Consider the following 15,949-nt stretch of genomic DNA (forward strand, 5'->3'; position numbering starts at 1 on the left):
GCCACGGCATCAGGGGCTCTTTCTCCTGCACGGCTACCAATGTGATATATGCCATCATGTGCCAGCAATGCCCCTCTGCCATGTACATTGGCCAAACCAGAAAGTCTCTACACAAAAGAATAAATGGGCGCAAATCTGACATCAGGAATCATAACATTCAAAAACAAGTAGGAGAACATTTCAACCTCTCTGGCCACTCAGTAAAAGACTTAAGGGTGGCAATTTTGCAACAGAAAATCTTCAAAAACAGACTCCAAGGAGAAACTGCTGAGCTTGAATTAGTATGCAAACTAGATACCATTAACTTGGGTTTGAATAGAGACTGGGCATGGCTGGGTCATTACACATATTGAATGGATTTCCTTAAGTTAAATATCCTCACACCTTCTTGTCAACTGTCTAAATGGGCCATCTTGATTATCACTACAAAAGTTTTTTTTCTCCTGCTGATAATAGCTCATCTTAATTAATTAGCCTCTCACAGTTTGTATAGCAACTTCCACCTTCTCTGTATGTATATATATATATATATATCTAGATATCTATCTTCTTACTATATGTTCCATTCTATGCATCCGATGAAGTGGGCTGTAGCCCACGAAAGCTTATGCCCTAATAAATTTTAGTCTCTAAGGTGCCACAAGTACTCCTGTTCTTTTTTAGAAGGAAAAAGCTTTGCAGATGACAAATGGAACTGAGGGGCATCCTAGAACTGAAGTGGAATAAAGCCTGTGTTCACAAGCCTGAGGAACTCTTGCCACCTCAAAGGATGGAAAAATTCCTCAGGGGAACACGCAGTTTGATTTACGTAATCAACATATGACAAACAGGCAAGGCTGTGAGAGAGCTGCCACAGAGAGTTTATAGTGTCAGCCAAAGTGGGCTTTCCACAGCAATACCGCTGATTGCATGATTAAAACAAAAAGGGCTGGGGCATAAGTAGAATTACAGATCCATCAAGGAGTGTCCTGAATTCCTTATGGGGGGAGGGAAGTCTTGTAATTAACTGCCAAAGAGGGATGGATTTTTCCAACCCGGCTGTCACAGCTGCTGTTGTAAATCATTTGTTATGGTTTATAATGGTGTATTCCTCGAGAAATTGTTCAAAACTGCAACTTGATGCTTGTTTTTAGTGCATTAACCACCCTGAGCTCTGCCTCAGACCATTAACTAACAAAAGCTAGCTATAAACTCCTAACAGCTTGTTTCTCGGCAATTATTCCTGTCCCATTTAAACAGTTTCCCTCCACCACTCTCCCCCCGCTCCCCTCAGCAGTGAAGCTTAAGGCGCGCAGCAGTGGGCTGTCCTTCAGCCTCCCCTTCTCTGGTACCAGGCAAAAGCAGGGAGGCCTAAACTGCCTGCCTGGGAAAGCAAGGCTGGTCAGTGGGACGCAGCTCATCGCCTTGACCCAAGCAGCCCCCAAATACATACACTGTGCCCTATTGCTGTTCACTTGTAGTGCCTAGAGACCCCAGCAGAGATCGGGGCACCCAAACAGTCAGTCCCGAAGAACTTACCATCGCAATACCGAAGATACACGAGGAAACAGAGGAGTGAAGTGACTTGCCCAAGGTCACTTGCAGAGCCTGGACTAACCCATGGGTCTCCTGACTCCGGGCCTTTTCCCTATCCCGTAGAGCGCACACTCTCTCACATGCTTTCCTGCAGCTACCAGGCTAGAGGGAGAGGGGTGAGTCCCATTCTGTAGGACAAACAAGGCTGTGTTGGCCATTTGCTGGGAGCCATGGGGCCACACACACAGACAAGGGCGCAAGCTTCAAAGCTCAGATGTGGGTTTTGAAGAGGGAATCTGCTTGTTTAAGTTCACCAGCAATAACAGCCTACAGTTGAGCAGCTTTACCTTCACCTTGCACTTATGAGGAGCGAGTGGGTGGCTGCCTGTTTCTTTTTCCATGCTCTGGGGTCCCTTATACTTGGACCAGTCACTGTCCTTGGAAATGCCATGTCAGATCAAAGTTGGCTTATGGCCCCAAGGATATGGTGAAAGGTCAGCAGTGTAACAGTGAGGCAGATGTTGCTCTGCCTTTCACGAGCTCCTCTTCTTGCCTCAGTTTAGCTGGGGCAGATGGAGCGGATGGGCCCAGAAACAAGGGGAAGCAACTGAGTGCTTGGTGCCAAGAAGGACATGTGGGACAGGAGCTACAAGGGGCTGACTTGAGCCAAAGTAAATCATCAGTGAGAGAGAGAAAGAGAAGGTGGAAGCCAGAATCAGTCATGAGACACTTGCTATCTAGAGCCCTTGGCTCAGATTCTCTGTTCCAAACCAGGTGGAGATGTCCATGTGCAGAGGGACTCTCCATTTGTGTAGAGCTGGAGGAAGCAGAGTAGCCACCTTCTGCACCATCTGCCCCCCCCCCGCAACCCTGGCACAGGATGTGTAAAGGGGCATGTTGGGATTGTGTGTGGCAAAGCTGAGCTCCACTGATACACTGGCATAAGGGACCATACACTACCAGCATAAGTTAGATCAGGACTTCTGCTGGGGCCAGATGGCTGTGAGCGTCCATCCCTGCCCTGCAAGCACAGCTCGAATATAATTGAGAATCGGGGCCTCCACCTGTAATTGCTGCATGGTCCACATAGCAAAACCATTGCCTTGCCCCTGATATGGAGCAGCATTTGCAGTAATTGTTTTAACCAAACGAATCTCATTGTAAATCCATGAAATTGCTTCAAAGCACCTTGTCTAGCTCATGGCCTGACCACTAACTACTGAAGTTCTCCATACGCATGTACAATGTGACTGACACTCGCTAGGGGATGGAGATTAAGGGCTTCTTTAGCTAAATTAATTGAGAAGATAAATACATGGATTAATCTATTCCCATTCTCTGCCCTGCTGTGTGAATACACAGCTAGAACACACAAAAACCAGATCTCTGGCATAGGGCAGCCTCCACAAATGTAGCTGTGATCAGCGGTAGGTAGATTTAGGGGAATGTGTAAACTGACTTCAGTTTTGCAAACTATTATTACAGTGACTAGTTAAGTAGGAAAGTGCAACAAAGCTTTCTTTGGAAACATATTACAGAAGAATTTTGCTATCTGGGGCCTGATCCAAAGCCTGTTCAAGTCAGTGGGAGAATTGCTTTAAGCCCCTGATGAATGAAAATGCTGGAGAGATCTTTACTAGAAAAATCATCATGTTTGAGCACCGCTAGATGGTCGGGCTATTGCTGTGTTTGCTATTATTTAATGTAGCGTTCGAGGTGAAAACCTGAGTGATTCCCCAGGGAGGGGCTCCTAGATAATTTCGCTCTCGGCTCAACTGTCATAATAGACTAACAAACTGAGCACATGGATGAAGACTGAAACTTAAACAAACCTTTCATTAACTACATGGAGTCACTGCCTCACAAACACCTTCAGCCAATTCTGCTGAGCCCGAAGCGTGAGATAATAGACCAGCCTAACACAGGACACTGCCACCTAAAAGCCCTCTAGCGCTCTGCAGGAAACCAGCTTTAGAAATGAACAGGCTTTTAGCATCTGCCGTTTGTGGGGTGGGGTGAGGAAGCCCTTTAACCCTTTCCTGCTGCTGGAAGGTGTTTTCAATTTCCTTTTTTAGCTGACCAATTCTGCTTCTCTTACTCACCGTGGGACTACTCACGTAAGTGAAGTGCACAGGATTTGACTCTAAATGACTGGCTTGTTAAGATAGTGGCTGATCTGACTCAGCAATGAAACGGTCAAAACAATCAGTGGGTGGCTTTAAGCAAAAACACAAAACCAACACCTCTTAGAAAATAGATACCAGTTTTGCCACGCTTACCAAAACAGATCCTTGGGGCTGCTAGAGAAGTAGAAGTGCACAAGAGTTCCCATGCACTCTGCATAACCCTTGAAAGTTATTGATAAACAAAACACACACATACAAAAAGGCCAAACCCCAACGTGTTTACTTGGTCTTTGCTCAGGAAGGTTGCTTGAGTGAAAACTTCAGGGTGGGGCTGAAGATGTTTAAAACCACTTGTAAAGCTTGCAAGGAGAAGAAACTTGCTGCAGCTGAAAAGCCAAGGGAGCAGTGATTTTACTTGTATTATCACTGCTGTTCTGGCAGAAAGGCCAGTAGCCTTTTCTATACATCAAAACAACTTTAGCATGCAACCTCTGGTAAGTCTCACTGCTAAACTGAATGAGCTAACAGTCTGTGAAATCCTACGTGAAGGAATTTAACCAGGGTTAGACTTGCCTAAAACCTTTTTAAAGAGACATCCTTGTGGTAGCATCCTTTTAGTTGGGAGGTTCTGAGTTCAAGACTCATGCAGGGATTCTGGCTTGCTGCCAATGCTGACAGCCTAGGGACTGTTATTCATAGGATAAGGCATTGAAGAGAGCTCCCTTGGGCCCCTCTCTAGTTAGTGTCCAAATGGATGTTAACGTTCTTGTTGGATGTTTAGAATAAAATCTGGGAGAATTCTGGAGTCCTCTCTGCTGTTCCCTTTGTCTCCCATGACTGAGGCTGTGTGTGTAAGCTATTGTTGAGTGTGTCATGACTGTCATGTTGTGTCTTTAGTCGTAGAATCATAGAACTGGAAGGGACCTCGAGAGGTCATATAATCCAGTCCCCTGCACTCAAGGCAGGACTAAGTCTTATCTAGACCATCCCTGACAGGTGTTTGTCCAACCTACTCTTAAAAATCCCGAATGATGGAGATTCCACCACTTCCCAAGGCAATTTATTCCAGTGCTTAACCACTCTGACAGTTAGGAAGGTTTTCCTAATGTCCAACCTAAACCGCCCTTGGTGCAATTTAAGCCCATTGCTTCTTGTCCTATCCTCAGAGGTTAAGAACAACAATTTTTCTCCCTCCTCCTTATAACAGCCTTTTATGTACTTGAAAACTGTTATCATGTCCCCTCTCAGTCCTCTCTTCTCAAGACTAAACAAACCCAATTTTTTTCAATCTTCCCTCCTAGGTCATGTTTTCTAGACCTTTAATCACTTTTGTTGGTCTTCTCTGAACTTTCTCCAGTATGTCCACATCTTTCCTGAAATGTGGCGCCCAGAACTGGACACAATACTCCAGTTGAGTCCTAATCAGTGTGGAGTAGAGCGGAAGAATTACTTCTCGTGTCTTGCTTACAATACTCCTGCTAATACATCCCAGAATGTTTGCTTTTTTTTGCAACAGCGTTACACCGTTGACTCTCATTTAGCTAGTGATCCACTATGACCCCCAGCTCCCTTTCCGCAGTACTCCTTCCTAGGCAGTCATTTCCCATTCCGTATGTGTGCAACTGATTGTACTTTCCTAAGTGGAGTACTTTGCATTTGTCCTTATTTAATTTCATCCTGTTTACTTCAGACCATTTCTCCAGTTTGTCCAGATCATTTTGAATTTTAATCCTATCTTCCAAAGCACTTGCAACCCCTCCTAGCTTCGTATCGTCCGCAAACTTTATAAGTGTGCTCTCTATGCCATTATCTAAATCATTGATGAAGATATTGAACAGAACCGGACCCAGAACTGATCCCTGCTGGACCCCACTTGTTATGCCCTTCCAGCATGACTGTGAACCACTGATAACTACGCTCTGGGAATGATTTTCTAACCAGTTATGCACCCACCTTATAGTAGCTCCATCATATTTGGTGGGAAAGGCCTGTTTGTGCATACCTAGATGAGGGTGGCATAGGCTCATGTGGAAAGTGTGTATTTGTCACATGTGTAATGCCGTCCTATGTCAAGCTTATTACAGAGGTTAGCATGTGCATAGGTTATGCTATGAAAGGAGCCACTTGCCTGCCAGATTAAGGAACTTGGGGTGTAGACCCATTACTTATTTATTTTTGGAAAGCATGCCACAAATCACACCCACAAACCCACATTTCACCACAAATAGCATTACAGTTAGTGTCTCATATAAGATATTTCCAACCTCGTTAAAGCATTCTCTCTATGCTGTCCCTCCAGCATTTTACATGATTGCATTCAACCCAACTAATTGATACATGGGGTTTATGTTTACCTTTTCTTAAGAATTTTGTGAGGGCTGAGATTATCCCCCCCCAAATCCAAACAAAAAAAATCATGATAAAGCTCACAGAGAGGATGGGAACAAGAGTGAATCTGCAGGGCTGGCTTAAAATTCTTCATTTACTCTCAGCTTTTCTCCTCTCTTTTTGATGTGGAGACAGATTTGACACTTCTGATTCACAGTGATAAAAGTAAGCAAGTACAGCAGGTTTGCATGGAGTGGAGATAATTCTGGCTGTAAAGTAACAGCTATCTTTTATACAAAGGGACAAGTTATTTGGGCAGATGTTCTGAAATCAAAGTAAAACACCAAGTCCTCCCTTCTTGTCTAGTCTGTTGAATTGTCTTTACCCTGTGCAACACTATCTTGGTACTAAAAGGTTTGTGTTTATTACAAAAGGAAAATCTTTTCTTTCCCCCATCTCGATCCTCGATCTATCTGAGAGACTGCAACGATGAAAATCCTTCTAAATTCTCAAAGGCAAACTAAGTGTGTCATCCTTTTGCAGTGCACGCAGCTGCCCTAAAAGCTGGTATCACGTAGAGAGGTCAGCTGCCTGCTAGGTACAGTGGCTAAAGACCTGAATTTATCAGCATGGTTAATTCCAGATGGGCTTTGGGGTTAAATCAGGGTGCCAGAATGTCTAGCATTACTGTACTTTGTGGTGGGTCGTCTCCCTGTATTGCCAAGACATTCAATGCCTGGAAACATTTGCAAACAATGGCCTCCAACAAAGGAACTGTGGCTGCTAAAAGGAAGCTTACTGACTATGATTGACGTCAGCTGAAATGGACAGTGACCAAAGGCAGGCATCTGTCTGGAGTAGCACTCATCACTAGAGGATCTGTAGTCAGACACACTGATGTATGTGTCATGCATATGTTTTGGGTGTGTCTCATTTATCTTCCTCCTAAATTCTGTGATTAAACTAGAATTATAGGATTTCTTTGTTGTGAGAAAAAGCTTTGCAGGCCCACGAGTGTGCCCACAAAAAGAGAGCACTCATAAATATACAGAAATTCAGCATGGTTTATCTTTTACAAAGATAGAACAGGACTGTGACATACTGCCTGATATTAAAGAATCCATTTTCTTGAAGCAAAATTGCTTAGTCCCCAACATAATTCTCATATGGAATTTTGAACATATAGGGTCTGATTTTTTTAAAAGGATCAACTCAGCTTCTAATTTTACAAGTGTAAAATTGCAGCTGCAAATCATTGTGTCCACAAATCATACCATTTCATGTTGGAATACCTGATTTCCTATGGTTTACCCTCTGCGGTTAATTGTGGGTACAGAATTGTAGACAATTATTTGCAGGAGAGAAATTGCACTCAAAAAGCTGAAGGCTATTTCTGAAAATCTGGCCCAAGGGAAACATAATTGGAATGTTTAACCTATATGATGTCGACCCATGTAATTTGATGCAATCTTCAACTACGAGATTAGTGCTGGTTAGCATGGTAATGTACTGTACTTTCCATTGCATACCTCTTCCAAGCAAAGTGGCCTAGACATCTTGATGAACAGAGAAGTGTAAAAGGTGCATTTTAAAGTAAGGCTGTTGCTTGTCTCAATTTCTAGGTCTCAGCGTTGCACAGTTAGACAGTCTCAGTGTGCATTACAAAACTCAGACGGGTTCTTCCTTATTATAAGTGCAAAACCTCCACATGCTTTTCAAGTTGATACCTGACCCTGAGTTCTAGAGGCTTATTTCACAATATAGAACCTTCGGAGGGGTCGGGGGCGGGATGTACGAAGGTAGTCTTTGATGACTGTGGAAAAGGTGCCAGACTGACAGCTCTGGAAACTGGAGTCCTCTGTTTATCCATGCGTAGGGTACAACACAGGAAGAAGCAGTGCCAGCATCCCCACTCGTTTCACCAACATGTCTCCGCCCTGACATGGAGGGACGAAAAGGTCATTTGGGCTCTATGCTCACGGAATCCTTGACATCTCTGCTGAGATTACCAAGAAATGTTGGTTTGCGTCTTGGAGACACCTGTTTCCTGGGAGCTGTACTGAGACCTACAAACTAATTCCACACTGGACTCTGAAAACAGGAGTTTCATATTCTTTGCCTTGTCTGCATTCAGGGTGAAATTCTCTCCTGGAGAGGGCCAGCACAAAAGACTATGTACCTTTGAAACTCAGAACTTAAGCTGGGCACAGGTCTGATGCTAGCCCCCTGTACCGTGCTGAATTTCACCCTAATGGTTTTGCATCATGCATGTTATTTTCATTGACTTAATGTAACTGAACAAGAAAATCTTGCTATGCAAATTCACTGTATCAATGATTAGTTGAATTATTTTGCTTGCAAAAATACTTAATCCTGGCTCAATGGGAGGGGATGGACAAGCTGACCTCTTGAGATCTCTTCCAGCCCTACTTTTCTATGAGTCAGTGAATACTGTACATATGGTTTACATACATGTCTGTTTTACCTACAGCATGTCATTTATTTTCACAGGGCCGCCACGTTAAGACAGGACAACTAGCCGCAATCAAGGTTATGAATGTTACTGAGGTGAGTGAGCATCTGTGGAAAAAACAGTTGTCTGGATATAAGCAAAAAGGACATATAAAACAACCAGCCAGATCACTACAGAGTTAGATAACTTATTGGAGAAGATGATCTGCTTGCATAAGTACTGCTTGCTGGGAATTGGGTTTTTTTTCCTAATGTGCTAAGGATGGTTGTATGTGCAAGTTTCTTTGTTTTCAATCATATTTGTACAATGGGGGCAAAGCAATCAGGGCCAGTAGTTCTGTATATTTTTGCTAGTCTAGAATGATGAAGAAAAGAATTTTCTTCCTGCTTATTGCTAGTTGATTATCTGTTTCCAGAGATAGTAAATAGAAGATTTCCTGTAGCTCTGTGCTGCCCCTGCTGTGTTTCATCACATCCTTTCCCCTCACACGCCAGCTATTCCTCTGTGCAGTACAAAAATCTAGGGCATTGTAGTCACTCTGACAGCAAGCAGGAAAGAACATTAGAGTTGCAAATGTTGCTTTTTTTTTTTATCAACTAGATGAGAGAAGGGGACAGTTTAATTGGCACAGTCCTTGCTCACATTTATAAAGTGGTGTCAGAGTTAGAACACAGTGTCACAGAATTTGCTAAGCATTGATTTTTTTGTTCCTCCTCTGATCAATGCAGCTGGTTTTATAGAACTGTAACTTGCCACCTCAAGACAATGTTAGCATGAAAGGCCAAAAAACATTTTCCCCTAGAGTTTCCTGTAATTCAGTTCCTGCATATTATGGGCCTGATTCTCATTTACACTAAAAGACTTTCTGCACATGAAAATTAATCCGGAGTAAGGTAGGATGTTCATTTAAAGCAGAATAGCTATATAATAATGCCTATAAATAGTATAGACACTCTTTTTTTGCGTATAAATGCCTTTTTCTGGTTTAGCATAATCCACTTCCAAAGTGGATTAAGATACTAAAGAAAAAGGCATTCTTATTCCGAAATAGTAGACCTGGTCTATAGTTAAAACTTATACTGGCATAGCTATGTCAGTTATGGGTGTAGATTTTTACCAACCTAACTGAGCCTAGTGTAGATACATTTATACAGGCATCAAAGTGTTTTTGCCAATATAGTTTGTGTCTCTTGGGAAACGGGTGTAAACTATGGCGACAGAAGCACTTTTTTGCTGATATAAACTGAGTCTACACTGGGGAGAAGGGAGGGTTGCTATAATTGCTATACCAGTATCATGATGCTAGCAAAACTTTTCTATTGTAGACAAGACCTGAGAGTATCCTCACATGGAGTTATTCCAGTATAGCTATTCCTGGAGAGTTATTCCAGAATAACTCCATATGCAGACAAGGCCTAAATTCGTTTTATGCTATGCTGGCAGCGTACAGATACTATGGCAGTGGGTGGCCGCGTAAAACGCTAAGGCATGATCTACGCCTAAAACTTAGGTCAACCTAGCTACATCACTCAGGGCTGTGAACAATGTCACGCCCTGTGCAATGTCGTTCGGTTGACCTAACCCCCACTGCCACCCCTGAGAGAGGTGGATTTACAACAGTGACAGAAAAAACCCTTCCGTCACTGTAATCAGTGTCTACACAACTGTGCTACGGCTGCGTAGCTTCAACGCTGCACCTGTGCCGCTGTATAATGTAGACATATCCTAAGACAAGGAGGGCTTAAAGCAGGATTAAGTATAGTGTAACTCACACCCACTGTAAGGCCCTTTTACACTGCCAGGGTAGTACAAATGGGCCTTAATATGAATAAAAAACAGGCTTTTTATACCTTTATAAAATATACTTGTGTACATATAGAAGGTCAAACTACTAAGGTTTTGCTTTTCTGTCTGTGGAGAGGGTACATTTTTGAAATGATTGGACCAGTAAAGTGCTGGGACTTTGCTTCTGGCTCTGTGGGTACAGGCCTCGCCATCTGCCTTATGTTGTAGAAATGAGAGTCACCGAAGAGGAAAGGTTTTCGGGGAGTGGCAGAGGTTGAATTTGTGGTGGGGTGTGAACCCAAATCAGACTCCCAGATCTGAGCACCTCCAGACTTCAAGATCAGCTGGGAAGGGGCTGCCAGAGACCCAGAGCTGTTCTATGGATAGCTTTTGCCTCCCACTGAACCCCAGGGATCCACAGGGGACAGGGGTTGTTCCGGAGGCCTGATCCATGGGCAGGGGATAGAGACCGCCACAGGGAGTATCAATGAGAAAACTCGAGGCAGGGAACTTTACAAAGATCTCCTGCCTTGTGCTGCACACAATTTGATATTCTCCATGTTTAAATAACAGAATATAGTGTGTGCTAGTACACTGTTGGAAACCAAACTTAAATGAAAGATAAGATAACCCAGAGGCCCAGATTCACATCAGTATCTGTGTGCAGTTCTGCGAGCACAAAGCAGCCATAAACTTGCTTCATTGACTCATTAATCCTGGTTTACAGCTGCTTTGCATCACCGTAGCAGCACAGAGCAGCTGTGGTGTATTGATGGTATCTGACTCACTATTTGGGGAGCTGAGCAGCGTCTTTACACGCCGAGGATTTACCAGTAACAGGTCTGGTTGGTTTTGGTTTGAATCATTCCACACAAAATTGATTGTGTCTTTTTAAGAATTCTGCAGCGCTTCAAGGCAAAATCTTTAGATCTCGTGTAACCCCTTCTGGGGTTTTCTGTGGTGCTCTCCCCTCTAAGCCCTGCTTAGTATAAAAGCTCTTATGAGTTCATAGCTTGTTGCAGTAGGACTGCAGGCAGAAGTTTTATTGATTTCAGCTGTGAAATGGTAGACCAACAAGTTTCCAGGGGTTAGGGTGACAGCCTGATGCTCTGCCACAGGCTTCCTGCGTGACCTTGGACATGTCACTTATGTCCAGAGCCTCAAAGGTATTGAGGTGTCTAACTCCCTTTGATTTCAATAGGAGTTAAATACCCTTAAGGATCTAGGCCAGGGGTTCTCAAATTGGGGGTCAGGACCCCTCAGGGGGTCACGAGGTTATTACATGGGGGCGGTCGTGAGCTGTCAGCCTCCACCCAAACCCCACTTTGCCGCCATTTATAATGGTGTTATATATAAAAATGTGGTTTTAATTTGTAAGAGGGGTCGCACTCAGAGGCTTGCTATGTGACAGGGGTCACCTGTACAGAAGTTTGAGAACCACTGATTTAGGCCTTAGTCTCTCTGGGTCTTGATTTGCCATCTTTAAAAAAGAAAAGGAGTACTTGTGGCATCTTAGAGACTAACCAATTTATTTGAGCATAAGCTTTCGTGAGCTACAGCTCACTTCATCACTTCATCACGGCTGTTACTCTGAAACCCATCTTTAAAGAGGGGATAATAGTTCTTCCCTACCTCACAGGAATGTTGTGAGATTAAGTGAGTTGCTCATATACTACAGTAATAGGGGGCCACAGAAGTATTTTGGATTGAACTACTTTCATTCTCCAAGAATTCAGTGTAATAAAATTGGTTGCCCACTAAAGGTTCAGTGTTTCTCGCACAACGTTATGGTCTAGCTGGGATTAAGTTATTTTCTATTCCTTTGGGCTTGAAAAACTGGTTTGAAACATATTAAGTAAAGTCTAAAAAAATATCAAAGTGCATCCCCTCGAATGTGCTCAATATGCAGCACATCCGAGGGCGCATCACATGGGGAGGTCGACTTGTAATAGAGAATGGGGCACATTCGTAATAAAGTGATGTGAAACGAAGAGCTTCCTAGCCCTCCGGGACAAGCCTCCATCGTTCTTGTCTTTATCTTACAGCCTTTGCTTGTTCAAATGAATTGGTTAGTCTCTAAGGGGCCACAAGACCTCCTTTTCTTTCTGAGGACTGTGCCAGCTTCAGAGCGGAGTAAATCTGTTCTCTCTCTAGCGTGCGCTGCGAGATTCGGAGCTGCTTTCTTATGATAGCAGCAGGATGCTGTGGTCAGGGTGGGATCATCTGGACATCTGTCAGGAAGTGCTGCAGTGTCATGTTACAGGGAGGGGCGTGGGAGCTTTAAATGAGAACTGAGGGCAAAGTGTGCTTCTGTGCCTCTTTACACAGGCTCTGCTTCCTGTTATCTGATCACGCCTAGCAAACAAAGTGTTTGCAAAGAGATCCGATTCTTGCTGACTTACTCTCCCTGCGGATCTGTGTCTACGGAGGGAGCAGCAGGCTGTCCCTGTGAATCTCTTGCTTTCGGTCTTTCCAGTTATCTAAGTGCTATTTGTTTAAATGAATAATATCAGGGCCATAAAGGGGTCTCCTGGCAGCAGTGTGTATCAGCCTCATCTTGTTCCTCTTGAGGTTGGAGGTGTATGCTGCTGCTACCTACCAGATAGGGCCACGTTTTCAAACATAGCCTTTGAACATGAGCCTGTCATTTTGTGCATGCAGTCAGCTGTGCCCAGAAATAACTCGGTTTGTGTGGGGAAACAGCGGTGGCGCCTGCACACCCGAGAGCGACTTTTATTTCTTTGCCAGCAACATTTACAAGCAGATTTCAATGCCCTTTGGAAATGTGGCCCATAGTAGTATTAACAAGGAGAAGATCAGGACTGGAATCATGAGCATCTGGAGGGATCCAACCACTGAGGCTATTCCCCCTCCTTTTCCCTGACCCGCATCTACTGAAGGGCCTTATATCACCCCTTTTTCCATAGTATCTGAACATCTTTCAGTCTTTCATATATTTATCCTCATGACAGCCCTGTGGGGGATGGAAGTGCTATTGTCCCCATTTTACAGATGGGAAACAGAGGCAGAGAGACAGCAGGTGCCTAGCCCAATGTCACACAGGAAGCATGCAGCAGAGCAACGAACTGAACTAGGTCTCCGAGCTCCCAGACCAGCACCCTATGCCCAGGACCATCTACCCTCTGCTCTTCCACTAACACCTCCTACCACTTTCCAGTAACCAGCTTCACACAGTATCTCAGCTCCCAAACTGAGACAGCCCCCATTTCTGTCTTTTTACCTTTTGAAGACCTGCCCTTTGCGCAATTCATGCCTCTGTCTCTGTAGGGGCAGAATAGTTTAGATTGCAAGGCTTGTTCAGCAGTGGCTGGATCTCAACAGAGAAGCCTGTTATCTCATCTCTAGAACATCTGAGCAGCATACCACAATATCTGAGCTTCATCAGAGATACTGGAGTCTGGCGTAAGGACATCTGAAGGCAGTGTGGGGGTGAAGGAAAATCAGGAACGGCAAGGAGGGTGATGGCAAGGATTCTGGGAAGCTAATAAGGGCAAGAGATGGATCTAGGGGTCGTACTAGCTGGTTATAGGAAAAACATGTACCTACCTACATACATACATGTATGGCCTCCCTTACACTAGTGCACTTTACAAACATACATTTATGTACATTCTCAATGCCCCAGTTAGGTAGGGAAGGATTATTATGTCCATTTTACAGATGGCAGAGAACAGCATGGGCTGAGGTGCACCAAAACTCAACACTCCTGCAAGGGCAGGGAGTTATGTGAGATATATGCCCGGATGATCCTGGCAAGTAACTTGCACCCCATGCTGCAGAGGAAGGTGATAAAAGCCTCAAAGTCCCTGCCAATATAACAGGGAGGAATTCCTTCCTGGCCCCATCTTTGCCCAGGATTATTAATTCAGGCTTTGAAAATACTTTCTGTTATATGTATGTATCTGAACAGATCATTTGAAAGGCCAGGCCGGCTTTATCCTCTGACTTCCCTCCCCACCCACCCATTTCCATCCCTATGTCAATGCTGACTAGAATCCCACAGGGAAGCAAAGCTCCTGCTCCCTGCTAGAATCCTTATGAATGCTAGGAAGGAACTTGTAATGGGAAGAAGGGCAGGACCTGCTCTCATTAATCAACAGAGCTGTCCAGTTGCTCACTCCCAGTTGATTGCGGAAACCTCCTTCCTCTAATGCCACATGGCTCAAGATGGTGGCCAGGCATGGAGAGCGAAATATGACCTTCCAGGGTTTTGCAACACATGCTCTAATTTGTGCTGGCTGAGAGCCGCTGTGTGGAATTCTGCTTGAGTCATCTAGAATTTGTCCTGGCGGCTGTCCCAGCTATGCCCAGCTCCTCTTCACCTTCTTTAATTATGCTGGATATCACCTAGGGCACAATCAAGCCCAGTGTTCAGAGTTCTCCCTTTCCTCTTCATTTGAAATATAAGACAGATGAAGTAGCCGGGGTACTGTATGCAACTTGAGAGCCATGTGTTCAGCAGAGCGGCTGTTTTAATACTTCAGAGTTGATTTTGCTTTGAGTGGAGCCATTTTACGCTTCTCGTTTCCTCAAGTTTAAGACAATTATATTTTCTGTATTTATGGTCTGGCAAAATTTCTCTTCTGGATTAATGTCATTGTGTAACCACATGGCCACCGCGTGTCTGTTGGGAATGCTTTTTGGTGTTTTATACTAGGAGATGGCCCACTTCTAGGTCTTCTTGAGGGGTTTTGGCTCCAGCCTATCACTCTTCCATGTGTCTCACCCCTCCCCACCATACGGCCGGTATAGGACAATGTCACTGTTTTCGTGCTGACAGTTAATGGAATGCTTTAATGGCAAGGCTACTGGAAAATTGTGGGAAAGGGCAGAAAAATGTCCTGTAAGTGCCAGCCATTTTTCTCTTCCATTTTTTTCATCAGCTACTAAGTGCCAGAATATTCTGCAACAAAACGTAAACTAATTATCAGCCTTGTTTGGTTCCTTTGAGCCAATCCAGACAGACAGCTCCTCAGCATGTAGCTGTGCTGATCCAATAATGGCAAAGCAGGCCGCTAAATCCACATGCACCTAACTTGAAACCATGCACCACCTCTTGAGGGTGCTAATACAGACAGCGGAGTCCATAAAGAAGTCTGCCAATCAGAGACAGAAACATCCCAGCTGGCTAGTTATAAAGGAGGCTGAATTCTCCGTTGGATCAGAGATTTCTCTTCTCAGAGAAGGATAATCTCATGGAGGATGCCACTAGATGCTACCAATGACATTATTTCTAATTCTTTGTAGTGTTGTTATTTATTTGTGTTGCGGTAGCAGCCCTGAAGTCCCAGCCAGAGATCAGAACCCCATTGTGCTAGGCATTGTACAGACACAGAACAAAAGATGGCCTCTGCCCCAAAGAGTTTACAAACTAAGTATAAGACAAGAGACAACAGGTAGATACGACAGGCAAACAGGGCAGCACATGCATACAATACTCCTCAGAATGATAGGCAGTGGTTTCTGCACTCCAGATGCCTGTCTGTTGTCCAGTTTTCTGTAGGCAACTCTACATTCTACTGGACTAACCCCAAGATGAGGAGAAAAGAACAGACTTCTAATCCTGGCTTGGCCTCTGAATTGCTTTGTGGCCTTGGGCAAGTCACTTCCCCTGTCTTGGTTTAAATTTCCCCAGCAGCAGTACAAGGAGGATAATCAATGCCTTGGGGGTATCAGGAGGATGGATTAGTTGATGTATGTA

At 44.2% G+C, this 15,949-nt stretch overlaps 1 protein-coding gene across 1 annotated transcript in view; it reads left to right on the forward strand.

Moving 5' to 3' along the window:
- The window catches only part of NRK (Nik related kinase), a 121,783-nt gene that overhangs the window by 34,682 nt on the left and 71,152 nt on the right, over positions 1–15,949 (forward strand). The window contains exon 4 of the mRNA XM_073358334.1: positions 8,481–8,537. Coding sequence (XP_073214435.1) covers positions 8,481–8,537 — 57 coding nt within the window. The remainder of the gene's footprint in view (positions 1–8,480; positions 8,538–15,949) is intronic.

The sequence above is a fragment of the Lepidochelys kempii genome, chromosome 9, assembly GCF_965140285.1.
Source record: "Lepidochelys kempii isolate rLepKem1 chromosome 9, rLepKem1.hap1, whole genome shotgun sequence".
NCBI classification, from domain to species: Eukaryota; Metazoa; Chordata; order Testudines; family Cheloniidae; genus Lepidochelys; species Lepidochelys kempii.